The following is a 21,421-nucleotide window of genomic DNA, read 5'->3' as shown; positions in this document are numbered from 1 at the left end:
TAGTGTAGTTAGACTGCGGATAGGTGTAGCTGTACACTGCTCTGCTTTACTTCTTATAATGTAAATAAGCTCTTTATTATAATTACATTTCACTCATTATAACACGTCACAGTTTAAAATGAACAAGACAGAAGGTCTGCGATACAGGAGGACAAACAGACCTCAAATTATCACTGATGAGTCTAATGAACCCCAATTAAAAAACACCAGGTGAGCAGCTTATATTTATGACTCATTTAATTATATTAGCTTTAATTATCTAGTGCTTTAAATATGTTAGTATGTACAAATATTAAACACTGAAATTGTAAATAATACCAACAGTCAATATCGGTTGAACTGAGTAAAAATAACTTCATTAGCAGTCAGGGTATATATATATATATATAGATATATAGATATAATGAATGAAGTATATATGTTGTATGTATATATGTTGGTGCTCAAAGTTTGAATTATTATAAAGAGACACATTAGTGACCAGTATAAGAATTGTACTTTATTTACTGGAATGATTTGTACTAATAGAGAATGGACTCTCTGTGTTACTGTATTTGTTTTTGGACGTTTAGTTGAAGATCATTCTCTACCTGCCTATTAATTACAGACAGTAATGTCACTGGTCCAGTTTTCTCTGGCTTTATATTACAAATAATTTAAGCTAAAGTCATGCAGCTTTTAAAGCATTAAACAACCTTTACTGATATTAGTAACAAAACTATTAAAATGTGTTTTAATTATATATTCCCTGTGTTAGTGTTGGTTGAGCCACCTCTGCAGATATAAAGGCCAGTAGTGTTGCAAGCTCCTAATTCATTTTGCTCAATGTGATGTAGTAATTCTGGCTCATTTCTCTTGTAAGTCTAGTTGTGTAAGTCTAGTTGTGACTGTTAACTATTATTGATTACCACAAAGACATCTTCTGTATCCACAGGGCACATACAACCCCAAATCAGAAAAAGTTGGGACAGCATGGAAAAAGCAAATAATAAAAAAACACAGAGTTTTTTACATTTACTCTGACGTTTATTTGATTGCAGACACACTTAAAAGACATTTTGGCACCGAGGAGACCAAGTGATTTAGTGTTTCAGCTTTTATTTTGTCTCATTCTTCCTGCAAACACGTCTTAAGATGTGCAACAATACGGGGTCGCATTTTTCCTTTCAAAATTCTCTATTGGGGACAGATCAGGACTGCAGGCGGGCCAGTCCAGTACCCGTACCCTCTTCTTCTGCAGCCATGCCTTTGTAATGTGTGCAGCATGTGGTTTTGCATTGTCTTGTTGAAAAATGCATGAACGTCCCTGGAAAAGACGACGTCTTGAAGGCAGCATATGTTGCTCTAAGATCTCAATGTAAAATTTTCTCACATTTGTTGACAGACTGGAGATCCTCTGATCATCTTTGCTCATCAAAGACTCAGCCTTTCCTGGATGCTGCTTTTGTACCAAAACATGAATACAATCACCTGTTGACATCACCTGTTTGGAATCACATCATTATTTAGTTTTTTCACCTAATTACTAGCCCTAAATTGCCCTCGTCCCAACTTTTTTTAGAATGCGTTGCAGGCCTGAAATGCAGGAATGGATGTTTATTAATAAATTAAATTAAGTTGAGCAGATAAAACATGAACTATCTCAGATTCATCCTGTCTGCAATGAAATAAAAGTAAATGTAAGGAACACTGCATTTTTATTTTATTTGCATTTTCCATACTGTCCCAACTTTTTCTGATTTGGGGATAAGTCACATATATTAACATATACACACAACATTGCTGTACTCCACTGCTCCCTAACAAACATGACGGAACACACCTCACTCCTTTTCATTTAAATTATTGTGGGTACCACCAGACATGAGCAATGCCGCAAAAAAAGGTCAGGGTAAATTGCTCTGTGGGAATCTAATTTCTCCAGAAATTAGCAATAGTAAAAAAAAAAAAAAGTAGGTAAGAAATAGTGCTGTGGTGGTACAGCCATCTAATACACTAGCCCACCACTACCAGGTTTGACTTTCAGTTGTGCTATCAGCCGGCCGGCCGTCTGCACATACATAAAGCCAATGGATTGGCACCCTGTCCAAAGTATTCCTGCATGCAGTGTTTACTGGTGGAACTGGACCCGCCACGACCCTGACTAAGATAAAGCAAATCATGAAAAAATGTATGAAAGATTTATTTATTTATTTATTTATTTATTCACATTGTGCAAGGTTAATCAGTTTCAGTTATGATTGAGGCCACTGTGGTTTTAGGAACACTAAAAGTTTTATGGTGTGTATGTGAACACTCGAATACATATTCATAATATAGACTGTAAATACCTATTCAGCCTACACTTAGATCTCTCTTGGCTACTCAATGCTGGCTAAAACTTTTACCACAATTATTTTAACGTGTACAATATCAAATATAATTAAAGTCATTACAAAACAGTTTTTGCATTGCACATTATATGCTTGTATTTAATGAAAATAATGTACCATAAAAAACCTGCAAAGCTTTTACATGCCAACATTTTATAATCATATATTTTTCAGCTCATACAGCGGGAGAGTGTTTCGGGTCACTCTGCTTTCCCTGGCTGTGTTACTGATCATGCCAGTTCTGGTAGTCACTTTCATCCTTGAGTCCCCTATTCAGCCCGAGGCCTTCAGGTAAGCTGTAGGGGTGACAGAAAAAATTTATGTCAATGTGTAGGAAGGTAAAATTATGATGTCATGTTACAGTTTCCAGTCTTAAGCTGAAGTAATTGCGGCTAAAGGTGGTACAACCAGTTATTAAGTACAATCATTCATTCAAGTGTGTTGGGTAAATTCATCCCTTGTGTTTTGTCCTCTTTGTATAATATATTTTATTCGCATATTTATTTTTTCAAGAGGATTACATCTAATATAACGTCTAAAGACATCTTAGAATAACAGATTTTTAAAGTTTTTGTAACTGTATCTGGAGCTCTTATTTTCATCATTAAGTAACAGACAAAAGCTATTGCTTAATGTCACTTGCATGTCATGGCTGTTTCAAAATGTTTCAAACTGCCTTTTCACAATACTTCCCATGACTGGTCAGCCAGCATGAACAACTTCCTGATTTAAAAAAAAATCTTTCTGACAGGTACATTTTTGTCTGATAATGCATTCAGTGTTAACTGTGTGTAAATGTCTGTGAGGTTCACATTTTGACAGTTAAATCGAAATGATTCCATACACTTGTTAGGACATGCATGTCACGCCAGTTGCTTCAATGAGTTCTGCAAACTCTTCTTTATAGTCCTAGTACTAAAAAACCCCAAAACAACTAATTACATTACACCGATCAGCCATAACATTAAAACCACCTCCTTGTTTCTACATTCACTGTCCATTTTATCAGCTCCACTTACCATATAGAAGCACTTTGTAGTTCTACAATTACTGACTGTAGGCCATCTGTTCCTCTGCATGCTTTGTTAGCCTGCTTTCATGCTGTTCTTCAATGGTCAGGACTCTCCCAGGACCACTATAGAGTAGTTATTATTTGGGTCATGTGTCCTTCTCAGCACTGCTGGACTGAGAATAGTCCACCAACCAAAAATATATCCAGCCAACAGCACCCCGTGGGCAGCGTCCTGTGACCACTGATGAAGGTCTAGATGACCAACTCAAACAGCAGCAATAGATGAGCGATCGAGTGGACAAACTAGGTAGGAGTGTCTAATAGAGTGGACAGTGAGTGGACACGGTTATTAAAAAACTCCAGCAGCGCTGCTGTGTCTGATCCACTCATACATATTTTTGTACAAAGAAGTGTATCTATTTTTAAACCACCAGTACGATTTTACCACGGCACCGTACAGGTAGTTGTATGATGGTTATTTAGCAAAATTATTTGTACAGATAGTCTTGTGATCTGGCTTCAGGTGATATTTCTTACTAAAACAGAAGGCAACAAAGTGAAAACTTCTTAAGTGCTATCCCATCAAGTTTTGCCAAATATTAGAAAGTACAGAAAAAGAACAGTTGCAGAAATAATTGAAATTCCAAGATTACAAACATTTCCCTTACAAATGGTTGTCCACCCCTGACATCTACTGTTTATGCACACATTATTTTCTTCTTACTAGATACTACAATGGACAGTGGTAGCGAAAGGTTGAGAGTTTGAATCCAGGCTCTGCCATGCTGCCACCGTTGGACCCTTGAGCAAGACCCCTAACCTTCTTGGCTCCAGGGGCGCCGTACAATGGCTGACCCTGCGCTCTGACCCCAGCTTCCAAACGAGCTGGGATATGCAAAAAAGAATTTTGTTGTACTGTATATGAGTATAAATTCAAATAAAGACATTCTATTTTATTCTACAAGGCTTTTTTAATGTAAGACTAATGCAGATTTACATTGGCAGCTTTTCCCCTGGCTCCTAGCAAAGCTGTGTATTTAAGTAACCTTGGTACAAAAGTAAAAACAAATCTGCTATGACCTCTCATTTAAATTCATCTCACAGTTCAGGATTGTTGGTTAATGATTGATTTCATTTGTGCTGCTGTTGCAATGCAGTGTCTCCTCTGAGTTTTTGAGCCTGCAGTGAGATTTACTGTCCCCACCTGAACCTGTTTGCATTAAAGCATATTATTATTACACTATTTGTCTTATATGTTGTTGTATCATTTTATTTCTGATCTTGTCCTGTTAGTCTTAATGAGCCACCCCTTATGGCTGGCTGCTTCGAACCCAACCTAAAGCTGAGACGGGCAGAGAGGCTGTTTGAAGACCAGCTCGTTGGACCTGAATCCATTGCCAATATCGGAGGTCAGTCCAAGTAGCCATTGTTGCCTGTCTTTCAGTTTACCCTTGTGCTAGAAGTGGCTAGATCAGAATAGTAACAGCTAAGTAGGTGAAAGGTTATCTGCCTGTGGTTAAACTTTAATGTCTCTAGTCGGTAGAAAGCTCTTATGTCTGTATTGTAACTATAGTTCTTGTATTTCTATGTATGCATTATTAGTGTTTATAGTCTAAAAAGAGTTTTTTTGCTTTGCAGATGTTTTGTACACTGGCACTGCAGATGGAAAGATTGTGAAAATTGATGGAAGGAAAATCAGTGTTGTGGCAACTCTTGGCAAACCCCCATGTGGTAAGATAAAAGACAAACTGAACTGCTTCTCCACTGGTGGTGTTGCAAAATTTCAGAATACAAAAAAAACCAATGTTTATTCTGAGTCATGATGTGTGATCACACTCCCAAAATGAATCATTAACAGATAGACATGAATAATTTTGTGTTTTATAGCTCAGTATAGCTCAGCATTTTTTGAATGGTATGCAGGTTGGAATCTTGGTCTGTTTCCCAAGTCTGAGTAAGCAGTCAAACCATGTCATACAGACAGGCTCTCCTCTGAGACTAAGTGCTAAATGCACACTCGCAGCCACAGCATGTAATGCAGTTACACTTAAGTAACCAAGAGTTATTATGGAAACATGTTCTTTTCTCTTTTTTAAGGGTCTCCTGATCATGAGCACACTTGTGGCCGGCCGCTTGGAATCAAAGTGGGTCCAAATGGCACACTGTTTGTGGCTGATGCCTACCTGGGGCTGTTTGAGATCAATCCTACTACAGGTTAGAAAACACAAACATTTCTTTTATGCATTTAATTTTACAACAGAGGTCACCAAATAGTGGATCACTGCCCTGATCTGGACCAGGATGGATTTTGTCCACACTTGCATGTTTATTACATGTTAATACATTTACCAAACAAGCATTTCATATCTCTTACGGAGACTCCAAATTTGAATACTTTCATGAACTACTCAGCCAACTGGAGTGTTATTTTTACATACGGGGGCGGCACAGGGGCTCAGTGGGTAGCGCTGTCACCTCACAGCAAGAAGGTCCTGGGTTCAATTCCCAGGTGGAGCGGTCTAGGTCCTCTGTGTGGAATTAGCATGTTCTCCCCATGTCCGTGGGGGTTTCCTCTGGGAGCTCCGGTTTCCTCCCACAGTCCAAAGCAGAGATGTTCACGAGTCACAAAATACGAGTTAGTCAAGTCATGAGTCTTTAGGCTAGAGTCCGAGTCAAGTCTCGAGTCTTTAGGCTAGAGTCCGAGTCAAGTCACGAGTCTTTAGGCTAGAGTCCGAGTCAAGTCACGAGTCTTTAGGCTAGAGTCCGAGTCAAGTCAGAAGTCAATATAATCTACACAAAACATATATTGGAAATGTAGCGTAGAAATAAACAAATAATATGTAAGTTCAGATAAAAACAACAACAGATTAGTGATTGTATTTTGGCGTTTTACTTAGTGTCTTTACTTTCCTAGTTACCAGTTAAAAGCTTAAACTGACATTTTGTTTTCATTGCCAAAATTCCAAACACAGCAAAAAAAATCCATAATACTGCTTACCTTAGTTTATGTTGTTCCAGATGCTATTAAACTTATAATCTTGTGTAGTCCGATTAGGAATATAATTCGTTATTTTGTAAATGTGCTTGTAATTAAAAACCTCCAAACTCCCAGTTGTGTAAAACACTAACTGGTTAGAAAGCCAATCAATCACATAATTTGTGTGACGCAAACTGAATGAATGCAAATAACAGCATTTCTTACTAAAAATTAAAATCAGAAGGTCTGATTGGTTCAGAAAGCGCTTCTTACAATCATTAGCACCAATTCTGTAGGAGCGTTCCATTCACATTATGTTACTGTGAAGTGCACTACGTAGGGTATTCCACCATTTTAAGTAGGGAGCGACACTTCATCACTACGCTGGAAGCTGGCTGGAACATTTACCAATTGCATGCTTTGCGGGTTGAAACGGCAGGAGCGTTATTAGAGAGCAGAAAATGACATGATTGGAATGATGTCGGATCATATATACAGTGTATCACAAAAGTGAGTACACCCCTCACATTTCTGCAGATATTTAAGTACATCTTTTCATGGGACAACACTGACAAAATGACACTGACACAATGAAAATAGTCTGTGTGCAGCTTATATAACAGTGTAAATTTATTCTTCCCTCAAAATAACTCAATATACAGCCATTAATGTCTAAACCACCGGCAACAAAAGTGAGTACACCCCTAAGAGACTACACCCCTAAATGTCCAAATTGAGCACTGCTTGTCATTTTCCCTCCAAAATGTCATGTGATTTGTTAGTGTTACTAGGTCTCAGGTGTGCATAGGGAGCAGGTGTGTTCAATTTAGTAGTACAGCTCTCACACTCTCTCATACTGGTCACTGAAAGTTCCAACATGGCACCTCATGGCAAAGAACTCTCTGAGGATCTTAAAAGATGAATTGTTGTGCTACATGAAGATGGCCAAGGCTACAAGAAGATTGCCAACACCCTGAAACTGAGCTGCAGCACAGTGGCCAAGATCATCCAGCGTTTTAAAAGAGCAGGGTCCACTCAGAACAGACCTCGCGTTGGTCGTCCAAAGAAGCTGAGTGCACGTGCTCAGCGTCACATCCAACTGCTGTCTTTGAAAGATAGGCGCAGGAGTGCTGTCAGCATTGCTGCAGAGATTGAAAAGGTGGGGGGTCAGCCTGTCAGTGCTCAGACCATACGCCGCACACTACATCAAATTGGTCTGCATGGCTGTCACCCCAGAAGGAAGCCTCTTCTGAAGTCTCTACACAAAAAAGCCCGCAAACAGTTTGCTGAAGACATGTCAACAAAGGACATGGATTACTGGAACCATGTCCTATGGTCTGATGAGACCAAGATTAATTTATTTAGTTCAGATGGTCTCAAGCATGTGTGGCGGCAATCAGGTGAGGAGTACAAAGATAAGTGTGTCATGCCTACAGTCAAGCATGGTGGTGGGAATGCCATGGTCTGGGGCTGCATGAGTGCAGCAGGTGTTGGGGAGTTACATTTCATTGAGGGACACATGAACTCCAATATGTACTGTGAAATACTGAAGCAGAACATGATCCCCTCCCTCCGGAAACTGGGTCGCAGGGCAGTGTTCCAGCATGATAATGACCCCAAACACACCTCTAAGACGACCACTGCTTTATTGAAGAGGCTGAGGGTAAAGGTGATGGACTGGCCAAGCATGTCTCCAGACCTAAACCCAATAGAACATCTTTGGGGCATCCTCAAGCGGAAGGTGGAGGAGCGCAAAGTCTCGAATATCCGCCAGCTCCGTGATGTCGTCATGGAGGAGTGGAAAAGCATTCCAGTGGCAACCTGTGAAGCTCTGGTAAACTCCATGCCCAGGAGAGTTAAGGCAGTTCTGGGAAATAATGGTGGCCACACAAAATATTGACACTTCAGGAACTTTCACTAAGGGGTGTACTCACTTTTGTTGCCGGTGGTTTAGACATTAATGGCTGTATATTGAGTTATTTTGAGGGAAGAATAAATTTACACTGTTATATAAGCTGCACACAGACTACTTTTCATTGTGTCAAAGTGTCATTTTGTCAGTGTTGTCCCATGAAAAGATATACTTAAAAATCTGCAGAAATGTGAGGGGTGTACTCACTTTTGTGATACACTGTATATATATATATATATACAGTGTATCACAAAAGTGAGTACACCCCTCACATTTCTGCAAATATTTTATTATATCTTTTCATGGGACAACACTATAGAAATAAAACTTGGATATAACTTAGAGTAGTCAGTGTACAACTTGTATAGCAGTGCAGATTTACTGTCTTCTGAAAATAACTCAACACACAGCCATTAATGTCTAAATAGCTGGCAACATAAGTGAGTACACCCCACAGTGAACATGTCCAAATTGTGCCCAAAGTGTCAATATTTTGTGTGACCACCATTATTATCCAGCACTGCCTTAACCCTCCTGGGCATGGAATTCACCAGAGCTGCACAGGTTGCTACTGGAATCCTCTTCCACTCCTCCATGATGACATCACGGAGCTGGTGGATGTTAGACACCTTGAACTCCTCCACCTTCCACTTGAGGATGCGCCACAGGTGCTCAATTGGGTTTAGTCAATCACCTTTACCTTCAGCTTCCTCAGCAAGGCAGTTGTCATCTTGGAGGTAACTCAACACAGCCATTAATGTCTAAATAGCTGGCAACATAAGTGAGTACACCCCACAGTGAACATGTCCAAATTGTGCCCAAATGTGTCGTTGTCCCTCCCTGGTGTCATGTGTCAAGGTCCCAGGTGTAAATGGGGAGCAGGGCTGTTAAATTTGGTGTTTTGGGTACAATTCTCTCATACTGGCCACTGGATATTCAACATGGCACCTCATGGCAAAGAACTCTCTGAGGATGTGAGAAATAGAATTGTTGCTCTCCACAAAGATGGCCTGGGCTATAAGAAGATTGCTAACACCCTAAAACTGAGCTACAGCATGGTGGCCAAGGTCATACAGCGGTTTTCCAGGACAGGTTCCACTCGGAACAGGCTTCGCCAGGGTCGACCAAAGAAGTTGAGTCCACGTGTTCGGCATCATATCCAGAGGTTGGCTTTAAAAAATAGACACATGAGTTCTGCCAGCATTGCTGCAGAGGTTGAAGACGTGGGAGGTCAGCCTGTCAGTGCTCAGACCATACGCCGCACACTGCATCAACTCGGTCTGCATGGTCGTCATCCCAGAAGGAAGCTGACGCACAAGAAAGCCCGCAAACAGTTTGCTGAAGACAAGCAGTCCAAGAACATGGATTACTGGAATGCCCTGTGGTCTGACGAGACCAAGATAAACTTGTTTGGCTCAGATGGTGTCCAGCATGTGTGGCGGCGCCCTGGTGAGAAGTACCAAGACAACTGTATCTTGCCTACAGTCAAGCATGGTGGTGGTAGCATCATGGTCTTGGGCTGCATGAGTGTTGCTGGCACTGGGGAGCTGCAGTTCATTGAGGGAAACATGAATTCCAACATGTACTGTGACATTCTGAAACAGAGCATGATCCCCTCCCTTCGAAAACTGGGCCTCATGGCAGTTTTCCAACAGGATAACGACCCCAAACACAACCTCCAAGATGACAACTGCCTTGCTGAGGAAGCTGAAGGTAAAGGTGATGGACTAAACCCAATTGAGCACCTGTGGCGTATCCTCAAGTGGAAGGTGGAGGAGTTCAAGGTGTCTAACATCCACCAGCTCCGTGATGTCATCATGGAGGAGTGGAAGAGGATTCCAGTAGCAACCTGTGCAGCTCTGGTGAATTCCATGCCCAGGAGGGTTAAGGCAGTGCTGGATAATAATGGTGGTCACACAAAATATTGACACTTTGGGCACAATTTGGACATGTTCACTGTGGGGTGTACTCACTTATGTTGCCAGCCATTTAGACATTAATGGCTGTGTGTTGAGTTATTTTCAGAAGACAGTAAATCTACACTGCTATACAAGTTGTACACTGACTACTCTTAAGCTATATCCAAGTTTTATTTCTATAGTGTTGTCCCATGAAAAGATATAATGAAATATTTGCAGAAATGTGAGGGGTATACAGTGCATCACAGAAGTGAGTACACCCCTCACATTTCTGTGTATATATATATATATATACCGTTTTTACCATTTTTTGCGAGTCACGAGTCGAGTCTGAAGTCACTGTGTGTGCGACTTACGTGCGACTCGGTCCAAAGACATGCAAGTGAGGTAAATTGGAGATACAAAATTGTCCATGTCCATGTGTTTGATATTAAAGGACTTGAACTGATGAATCTTGTGTAACCAGTAACTACCTGTCCTGTCATGAATGTAACCACAGTGTGTGAAACATGACGTTAAAAGCCTAATAAATAATTTTTACATTATGTGAAATAGTGTGAAGATACTAATATAGCACACACACACATTCACTTACTCAGTTTACCTTTTATATGTTTTTGAGCTGGAAGGAAACTGTAATTGCCAGAGGAAACCAGTGCAAATGGGGTAGACATGCAAATGTGCTTACAGATAGTGTCCAAAGACATTACATGAGCTAAAAATTAAAAAAAAGTAAAGTACCCGACATTACATGAGCTAAAAAAAAAAAAAAAAAAGTAAAGTACCCGGAAAAAAACACATGAAGAAAATTCCAAACTTTACATCGTATCTAAAGGCAAGGATGAAACCCAGATCCACAAGACCCAACAGCTATGTAGCACCAAAACAATGTTTCCCACAACTGAAGCTGAAGGGCAGCGGTAGCTCAGCAATTAAGGTTGTAGTAGTTAAAAGGTTGCTGGTTCAAGCCCAATCACTGACAGGTTGCCACTGTTGGGAAAAAAAAAACCTTAACCCTTAATTAATAGGAATGTATGGGACACAATTAGTTTCACTTAAGTGTATTAGGTCTCCCCTAGGTCTCTTGTCCTCATTTTGACTTAAATTTGTGATGCTGCTATGTTAAGGTGCACACCTTAATGCATTATAAACATCAAACTTTAATTAACAAAGTTTTTTTTCTCTGGCGTTCAGGTGAATCAACACATCTGGTGAGTACAAATAAGCTAGTAGGTGGTCGGCCCCTCTCTTTTGTGAATGACCTGGCTGTGACTAGTGATGGAAAGAAGGTGTACTTCACTGATTCGAGCAGCAAGTGGCAGCGTAGAGACTTTATGAAACTCATCATGGAGGCCACAGCAGATGGGCGGTGAGGTTTAGTGTCTATAAAGCTGTGCTGTAGTTGTTTTTTTTGTTTGTTTTATCCAGATTGCTGACAATTACTATTTGGAATATTTTAAAATCTTTTTGTTTTTTTAACATTTTGTATATTCAACTTTTTCTATACTTTAGGGTTCTGGAGTATGATACAGATACTAAAGAGGTTACTGTGGTGATGGAGAACCTGCGTTTTCCTAATGGAATCCAGCTTCTTCCTGATGAAGAGTCTGTTCTTGTTGCTGAAACTACAATGGCAAGGATACGGAGGTGAGGTTTTATCTTATTGAGTGGGATTGGTTGGTCTACAAATGTTTCTGCAGATAGTTGTTCAAATACTTTCATAATGCAGTGATGGAGAATACATTATTTCTTTCATGATTTTGCTGTGATGGACAACACAATACTTTCATGCTGGTTTGCACTGAATTACAATCATCTTTCCTATGTCCAAGACTAGCACATTTACATTACATTTACATTTTCAGCATTTAGCAGATGCTTTTATCCAAAGCGACTCACATTACTGTGACAGTATACTGTCTAAGCAATTGTGGGTTAAGGGCCTTGCTCAAGGGCCCAACAGTGACAACCTGCCAGTGGTGGGGCTTGAACCAGCAAACTTTTGATTACTAGTCCTGTACCTTAACCGCTAGGCTACAACTGGGCACATGTGATGAGATCTGCAGTACTGTACATCATGCAATAGCTGATTTATAAAACAGGGTATTTAATTAAAGTGTAATCAGTTGTGCTATGGATGAAACTATAAATAACATAAATCAGTGCACAATGCAAACAGAGCAGTATTAGAATCAGGTGTTATAAGAGAAACACTTATAACTACTGCTTTCACATGTGTTCGTGCACCAATTTTACAGATGTATAGGGCATGCTGCAGTTCTAACCAGAAAACAATATTTTCATCCTTGTTTATTTAGTTCTTTTAATGAACTTTTTGCTTCCAACTTTAAACTAGTTCTGCTCACGCTGTTCATTTATCCTGCTGTTCTACATGTTTATGCTGTGTTTTTTATTAATGAAAGCCTAAAGTTGTGTTAATAAAAGGATCAGTATTGTGTTGTATATTTTAATAGGGCACAATGTCCTTGTCAGTTAACCATGATGGTTGGTTATGAGTAAGGCCCTACCTAATTCACAGCTGTGAAAATCACATCAAGGACCGTAAAATGAGTATTAAAACCTGATTGTATGATACCCTTACCTCTTCTTAATTTACATGCTTATTGTGGAATGTTTCAAAATAGATTTGACACCTTAATTTTGTCCCTTTCCTCACTTTTGGAATGAGTTGTGTTTTAATTTTTTCAACTTTTGCTGCAGGACTGATTTTGTCCTTCTGGTGGCTAAGTAGTCTTTGTTTTGTTTTTGACCTGTTATAATCAAATTCATGGTTAATTTGCGAGTGACACAAAAACACTCCTTCCTAAACAGCCTGTTTTCAAACCGTCTGTCTCTAAACTTAAATAAAGTTAAGATGAGTTAAGGGATTAGTCAAATAATTTACCAAATAATACTTATGTGTAGACCGTCTACAACACCTGAGCATGTTCATAGAGATGCTAAAGCAGAAACATAATAAAGCTGTTGCATGCAAATGAGCCTCACCTACTCACTGTTGTATACTGCTCACGTCTGCTGGAGGCACTACCCGTCGTCCCTACACACAAGCTTCACCTAGATGAATGATGCTGTTGCCAAGGTAACAGGATCATTCATCAAGCTTGCAGCATATAGAAGTAAATGGCACGTATGCTCTATTAGTGAAGCTATTGTAGGCACTGGGGGGTTGCACATAGGTTTTCCTCTTTGATCCTAGAAAGGTTGAGAACCAATGCTAAAAAGTACCTTGCCTGAAAGTGCTTGAAAGTTTACAAATATTAACACTGGTTTCACCAGAGTATTAATAAAACTTGAATAATAACTTGAATTGTTCTGTTATAGTCCTGTATTACTCCAATCTTATGGGTGGTGGTGTGGTGATTTCTTTTACCTTGGTGTTGTGTAATTCCCCACAGGGTACATGTGGCTGGTCTTAATAAAGGAGGGATGGACACCTTTATAGAAAACCTTCCTGGCTTCCCTGACAACATCCGACGCAGCTCATCTGGCGGTTATTGGGTGGCCATGTCTGCCGTTCGTCCAAACCCAGGCTTCTCTATGCTTGACTTCTTGTCCCAAAGACCCTGGATTAAGAATCTCATATTTAAGGTACGTGTATTAGTGCCCTTAAGAGGGATTGACACTTTTTATGTAAAAAAAAAAAAACTATTAAAAATGTCATAGTAATGTACTACTATTACATAAGTGGGAATCATGGGTTGACATGGACAAGACAGCTGTACATCACAGAGTGTTTGCATTAGAGGGGTCATTATTTTTTGCATTTAACAATTTTATCTAAAACATTACAATTTAGTGTACATTTTTGTACTGTACTCTGACAAATATCAGGATAATTATTAATGATCTCTAATAAAATTAGTAGTATAGTAGAGCCTTGTATTTCAGTATTGTATTACATGTCGAATGAAGGCAAATCTTTATAAAGTGTGTATGTGTTCGTACGTGCCTATTCATTCCTATTCTTTCAATATATGCCATAAGGTGCTCCAAATTGGCCCTAGGTGTAAGTGGGTGAGAGAAAGTGGACAGCATTTTGAATTCACTCCAAACCTGATCAGGATTAAGCAGTTACTAAAGATAAATAAATTATGCTGGAAATTTCCAACCATCTCCCCAAAAATATGTATGAGTAAGTGAATGTGTGTGGTGTGATCTGTCTGTGGTGTATTTCTGCCTTGTGCCCAGTCTGTTAGTTAGAATGAATAAGCTATAACATTAAAACTACCTCCTTGTATCTAAACTCACTGTCCATTTTATCAGCTCCACTTACCATATAGAAGCACTTTGTAGTTCTACAATTACTGACTGTAATCCACCTGTTTCTCTGCATGCTTTGTTAGCTCCCTTTCATGCTGTTCTTCAATGGTCAGGACTCTCCCAGGACCACTACAGAGTAGGTATTATTTGGGTGGTGGGTCATTCTCAGCACTGCAGTGTCACTGACATGGTGGTGGTGTGTTAGTGTGTGTTGTGCTAGTAAGAGTGGATAAGACACAGCAGCGCTGATGGAGTTTTTAAACACCTCACTGTCAGTGTCACTGAGAATGATCCAACACCCAAATAATACCTGCTCTGTGGGGGTCCTGACTATTGAAGAACAGGGAGAAAGCAGGCTAAAAAGGTATTAGAGAAATAGATGGACTACAGTCAGTAATTGTAGAACTACAAAGTGCTTCTATATGGTAAGTGGAGCTGATAAAATGGACAGTGAGTGTAGAAACGAGGTGGTTTTAATGTTATGGCTGATCAGTGTATGTGCTCAAAGAGTCCAAACCCAACAATGCTATACTGAGATTTCTATGAGGTAGGCATCTCCATGTCAGCCAACGGGAAGCTAGATTACTAATCCTTAGTGTGTCCGTTTTCAGCTTTTTAGCCAGGAAACACTGCTGAAGTTTGTGCCACGCTACAGTCTGGTGGTGGAGCTGCACGATGGAGGAGTATGTGTGCGCAGTTTTCACGACCCGCACGGTACCGTAGCAGCATACGTCAGTGAGGCCCATGAGCATGATGGCCACCTTTACATCGGCTCCTTCCGCTCTCCCTACCTGTGTAGACTGGACCTGAGCAAAGTGTGAAATATGGTTACATAGCTCAGCACAACAGGAACCAGTGGTCATGAAGGCATTTCTTTCCCAAGGCACGCAGCGTCAAGTAAAGGAGCAATTAACACTACTATGAAATAAACTGCTGTACTCAGTACTCCCTTCCATATTTATCTTCATCCCTCTACTAGACTAAACTGCCTGAGCCCCTCCATTCCTGCAATGTCTACTTCTGTTATTTTAGCTCTTATGTTTAGATATTTTAACTGCAAAGTAATGCAAGTGTTTACACACACACTTCTGGAGATTTAGATTCAGATTTTGTTTTCCTTGACAGCAGGTGCACAATGTTATGAAATGTAAGCTGGGAGCAGTGAAACAGTATTACATGTTCTAATCTTGGCCAGTAGGACCACAAGATTGAAAAGTACAGTATTAGTTTAAATGAATCAGTGTAATGAGTCTGAGCTTCTGTTTGTAAAGATGATTTGAGCTCCAAAAATTGAACATTAAACCGGCAATAAATTCCAGCTAAATGCTTATGGAAATATGTGATGTCATGCATATTTATGACAAGCACTACAGGGGTTGGACAAAATAACTGAAACACCTGTCATTTTAGTGTGGTAGGTTTCATGGCTAAATTGGACCAGTCTGGTGGCCAATCTTCATTAATTGCACATTGCACCAGTAAGAGCAGAGTGTGAAGGTTCAATTAGCAGGGTAAGAGCACAGTTTTGCTTTAAATATTGCAATGCACACAACATTATGGGTGACATACCAGAGTTCAAAAGAGGACAAATTGTTGGTGCACGTCTTGCTGGCGCATCTGTGACCAAGACAGCAAGTCTTTGTGATGTATCAAGAGCCACGGTATCCAGGGTAATGTCAGCATACCACCAAGAAGGACAAACCACATCCAACAGGATTAACTGTGGACGCAAGAGGAAGCTGTCTGAAAGGGATGTTCGGGTGCTAACCCGGATTGTATCCAAAAAACATAAAACCACGGCTGCCCAAATCACGGCAGAATTAAATGTGCACCTCAACTCTCCTGTTTCCACCAGAACTGTCCGTCGGGAGCTCCACACGGTCAATATACACGGCCGGGCTGCTATAGCCAAACCTTTGGTCACTCGTGCCAATGCCAAACGTCGGTTTCAATGGTGCAAGGAGCGCAAATCTTGGGCTGTGGACAATGTGAAACATGTATTGTTCTCTGATGAGTCCACCTTTACTGTTTTCCCCACATCCGGGAGAGTTACGGTGTGGAGAAGCCCCAAAGAAGCGTACCACCCAGACTGTTGCATGCCCAGAGTGAAGCATGGGGGTGGATCAGTGATGGTTTGGGCTGCCATATCATGGCATTCCCTTGGCCCAATACTTGTGCTAGATGGGCGCGTCACTGCCAAGGACTACCGAACCATTCTGGAGGACCATGTGCATCCAAAGGCGGTGCCGTGTATCAGGATGACAATGCACCAATACACACAGCAAGACTGGTGAAAGATTGGTTTGATGAACATGAAAGTGAAGTTGAACATCTCCCATGGCCTGCACAGTCACCAGATCTAAATATTATTTAGCCACTTTGGGGTGTTTTGGAGAAGCGAGTCAGGAAACGTTTTCCTCCACCAGCATCACGTAGTGACCTGGCCACTATCCTGCAAGAAGAATGGCTTAAAATCCCTCTGACCACTGTGCAGGACTTGTATATGTCATTTCCAAGACGAATTGACGCTGTATTGGCCGCAAAAGGAGGCCCTACACCATACTAATAAATTATTGTGGTCTAAAACCAGGCGTTTCAGTTATTTTGTCCAACCCCTGTACATAGCTTGTATGAAAAGTTAATAATAAATACCTCTTCATATGAACTTATCGGATTCCTCCATTGAACATTACTGTGTTGCTAGAGCCAGAAATTAGATTACACCTTACCCACACAACATAGATCCATTTACAATTGCTGGTTTTATGTGTTAGATGCAAGTATTAGGCTTTCCCAAAGGTTTCCTGTCCACACTACTTCACAAATGTAATAGAAAATTACATGATTAACATCAAACTAAGTGCTTGGCCTTGTTATTTCCTTAATGCTGCAGTTACATTGAGCATGATATTTCAAATCCCAAATGATTTCCCAGGAACTACACAAGTTACATCCTGGATTCTACAGCTTAAACATGTGTGCAGTCTGCACTTCAACACAGCTGCACAAAATATTCCATAGGTATTCATTTGGGTTATGATCTGGTGAAACCAATCAGTGACTGACTTGTGGCCTGTGGATTGAGGCTGTCATCTTTATGTCGGAATATGTCAATCATGATGTCAATGTTTTTTTTTTTTTTTTTTTTTTTTCCCCAAAATTTTCTCCCAGTCTAGTCATATCCAATTACCCAATTGCATTATGCTTCCTCTCTACTGCTGTTGATCCTCACCCTGGTTGAAGAGAGCAGAGACTGACACACGCCCCCTCTGACACATGTGCAGTAGCCGACTGCATCTATTTACCCACATGAGACAAGTTCATATGCGGATCAGCTTTGTGTACGGAGAGACACACCCTGATCAATGCATCATCTTAGTGCAGGCGCTATCAATCAGGCAGCAGAGGTCCCCTCCAGCACCCCCCTTGAACAACAGCCAATCGTTCTTCGTATAAGCGCCCAGCCTGCGGGATGGCAGAGCTGAGTTTTGAACTGTCAAGTTTGAAATGTCAGCTCTGGTGTGCTAGTGTGTTTTACCGGTGCGGAACCTGAGCGCTATTTTATTGTATTAATATATTAAGCTGATCAGTCAAAATAACTAGCACAGACAGACTCTGTGAATATGCTCAGCTGTTGTAGACTGATATACACATAAGATATTATTAAGGGGCAGATTCAAAGTGTATTGAATTGTAGCCAGTGACCCTTCCCGGAATCACAAGTGGACCCAAAAGCAGATGCACTGCTTGAAAAAACCACCAGACCTCTTTGCTGTAGGGATTAAGCATTCAGGTCACTGCCATTCTCTTGGTATGTCATTATAAAAAACATCACTTTAAATACATGCTGGTATGGAATTAGGAGCCTTTAAGGCTATTTTTATTTCTTTATCCACATCATAATGCAAAAATCTAACTTTCAGATTCATCTACTTTGTATAATTGGATTCGACATTGAAAACTGAGCATATTTGGTATTTATATTCAAACAAAAGATGCATGTACTGTAAAACCTTCAATTATCGTAAGCGGTATACTAAAAGCAAGCTTTCTCCACCTTTCATTGTACCACTCCTAGACTCTCTGAAGTGCAGCATTCACATGCAAACTATTGAACAGATTAAACTGGAAATCCACATATTTTTCCAAATGCTAGTTGGGTCATTTATTCTTTGCCAGATTTACTCAGATATCTGTTAACTCAGTTTCCCATTACATGTTTTACATTATTATTTGTAGTACTGGGAAAATGATTTATAAGGCTGGCTTACTACGATATGAAGCAGAGCAAAAGAAAGATGTGGTCTTCATTATTTTCTGCCATGGTATAGCCCACACCTCAAATTTACAAAGCAATGTCTGGAAGAAAAACACAAGTGATATTTAGCTAGGGAGGTTCATGGCACCTTGTTTAAAATGAACTTCAATAGTTACAAAGTTGTGACAACGCATTTTACCTCTTGCAACACACGTTTTGACTGGAAGGGACACTTAGCAAGGTCAACATTGGTCTCTCTCTTCTTACACTTGGTCCGAGATATTTCTACCTCCAGAATGTACATGACACCTTTAACAATCTGCAACAAAACAGTAGAAGTACATTTAAACTCTAGAAGTTTTACATATTTAAGAGGTGAAAGATGTGAATTAAAGACCCTACCTGTCTTTGCGCATCATCAATAGCAGAAGCCTTGAAAAAGAAGGCATCATTTGACTGATTGTTAAAGGAGTAAGTTGCAGTTAGGACAGCCTGTTTAACAGCTGGGTCATTTTTGCTGACATTCTGTGGTTTGCCGGGAGTCGGTCCACTTGCAAAGGTATGAACTGACGATTTCTCTAAAAAAAACATTTAAAACATCAAACAATATAAAAGTCGACCAGTACTTCACAGTTGCACTGAATTAAATCACTCAAGCTTTATAAAGATATTGATTTAACTGTTACAGATACCCTGATTTATCTTTATAAGTAAACAAAACCAGCAGACTAGCTTTAGAGAAAACAGATAAAACAAACAAAACTAATCAATTTGGTTGTGTGCTATATGGTTACCACCAAAATCAATGAGTGCCATGTTTTTAACTTGGTTTTATCATTATTTCCACCCATAATTGGAACTGTTTTATTGTTGTAGATATGTGTGAGTTATCTAGCCTATCTTAGTACTGTATTTTCTCTGCCCAGTGTAAATTAGTATTAGATCGGCAGTGGCAACATACACCACTTAAGGCTACCAACCAGTAAATGCTAGTCTCCTGGTTTTGTTTGTTTTCAGCAAGTTGCTAAAAACTACACTTAAATAAAAAGCTCCCATGTTTACAATTAAACTTTGTTTTTTGGTTTGTCCATCTTGGGATCACTTAGAAAAAAAATCTTTTAGAGGATTCTTCACATATGAATAATTCTCCCTAGATCAGTTAATCACCCACACAATATAAGAGTCTACAGAGTCGGTCATGCAAAAAAAACCCAAACCTCACAATTGTCAAAAAGAAAGCCATCAGTTTACTCAGCATTAATAAGGCACAATGTAAAACAGCGTAATAATGTATGACTTCTTACCAAGTGTGCAAAACCCAGTCAGAAGAAAAACTAAGAGCAAGTGATACCAAGTGGCCATGGCTGTGCGTGTGCTCTCAGCTTTGCTCAGCTACTTCCTGTGGAGCAACACTTCAACCACCTTCTGAACTGATGCAGCAACCCAACTGCACTCAAGTAAGTTGCACCACTGCTAGAAACTTCCATTTAGAATAAGAACCAGTGTGGTTTTTTTTAAACTGCAGTCCTGGACACCCACTGCCTTGTAGGGTTTCAAACTTTCACTGCTCCCAACACACCTGATACAGCTCAAGGAGGGCTTGATAATTGGCTTACAGGTTAAATAAGGCTGAAAAAACTTCTGCAGGGCAGCAGGCCTTTAGGACCAAAGTTTAGGACTAAACCCTGGTGTAAACAGCCTACCACGTGTACAAACATTAAGAATGGTAACTAAGCTTTACTTCTTTAATATGCTTGCTAACTGGTGTGCTCACCACAGAGCTACAGCGGGAAAACTGACTGATAAAAAATCTGTATGTACAAATGACTGTATGCTAGACCCCAGTGGTTTTACACACATCCTGAGTTCACATAATACATACGCTGCATTTCTACTCAACATGTGGCCAGTAAGTAGGATTGACTAGAATCAGTTCTAAATTAGAGCAATGTGTATAGATGTATAGATATACTATGACTAAACAGGTTTAAACACAATAAGCAGCACTTGCACTGAACAACCTGTGTAACACTACTAGTTGAAACTTTGAAAAACTGATCCTAAATAAAAGTCAGTTTGCTTTAGTAAACGTTTCTTAATTTAAACCTGTTTATACAACTAACGCCGATTCAATATAGTATACAATTTTACCCTTGACTCTTTGGCATACCCTGACTTTTTTGTGTAATGACATTTCTCACAAGCTGTTGGTACTCTTTATTGTCCTCTCCATATCAGGTTCTGGGCGATTCTTAATGACCGTATATGAACAGCAGCATTACTCAGGGTGTAAAAAGCAACTGGACGTGGCATCTCCGTCTGATTTGTACTTATTTTTAGCCTGTTTTCAATGATTAGAGATGTTCTGTTTTGCTGGGAATTTTGGCTTATGCTTTCATTCAGTGGACGCCTGGCATCCCATTAGCTAGACACATTCAGTACCCGCCTAAGAAGGGGCTGGTAACTCTCTATACTTTACTGCGCCCTGCTGGGATTGTGTGGCTCCGGGGCACTACATTACTTATGCATCTTTGAAGTGTACTTTGTTGGATAAAAACATATTACTGTACTCTACAAAATTGTCAGCTCCTACTTCCACCTGCCTGTAACTATTTTAATATACCCTGTTTTATACATGGCCACTTTATTAATAAGTCTTCCATATTATTAAGAACTCTGTTATGGACAAC

The 21,421-nt window shown here is 40.0% G+C and overlaps 2 protein-coding genes across 2 annotated transcripts; one reads left to right on the top strand and one right to left on the bottom strand.

The window, feature by feature from the left end:
• The first annotated feature begins 4 nt into the window (after positions 1 to 4).
• apmap (adipocyte plasma membrane associated protein) lies at positions 5 to 15,791 on the top strand. The gene is made up of 9 exons (XM_062995935.1): positions 5 to 210; positions 2,547 to 2,663; positions 4,678 to 4,793; positions 5,023 to 5,115; positions 5,482 to 5,598; positions 11,387 to 11,561; positions 11,705 to 11,839; positions 13,609 to 13,801; positions 15,085 to 15,791. The coding sequence occupies exons 1-9, from the start codon at positions 119 to 121 to the stop codon at positions 15,292 to 15,294; spliced, it is 1,248 nt and encodes a 415-aa protein (XP_062852005.1). The 5' UTR covers positions 5 to 118; the 3' UTR covers positions 15,295 to 15,791.
• A 2,541-nt stretch (positions 15,792 to 18,332) lies between these two features.
• Positions 18,333 to 20,099, bottom strand: LOC134315029 (cystatin-F). The gene is made up of 4 exons (XM_062995937.1): positions 20,036 to 20,099; positions 19,134 to 19,309; positions 18,931 to 19,050; positions 18,333 to 18,832 (listed from the first exon to the last, which is right to left on the bottom strand). The coding sequence occupies exons 1-4, from the start codon at positions 20,091 to 20,093 to the stop codon at positions 18,728 to 18,730; spliced, it is 459 nt and encodes a 152-aa protein (XP_062852007.1). The 5' UTR covers positions 20,094 to 20,099; the 3' UTR covers positions 18,333 to 18,727.
• Between the last annotated feature and the right edge of the window lie 1,322 nt (positions 20,100 to 21,421).

This window comes from Trichomycterus rosablanca, chromosome 5 (assembly GCF_030014385.1).
Source record: "Trichomycterus rosablanca isolate fTriRos1 chromosome 5, fTriRos1.hap1, whole genome shotgun sequence".
Lineage (NCBI taxonomy): Eukaryota > Metazoa > Chordata > Actinopteri > Siluriformes > Trichomycteridae > Trichomycterus > Trichomycterus rosablanca.
The sequence above is the reverse complement of the archived record's forward strand: the minus strand, read 5'-3'. Positions and strand labels throughout refer to the sequence as shown.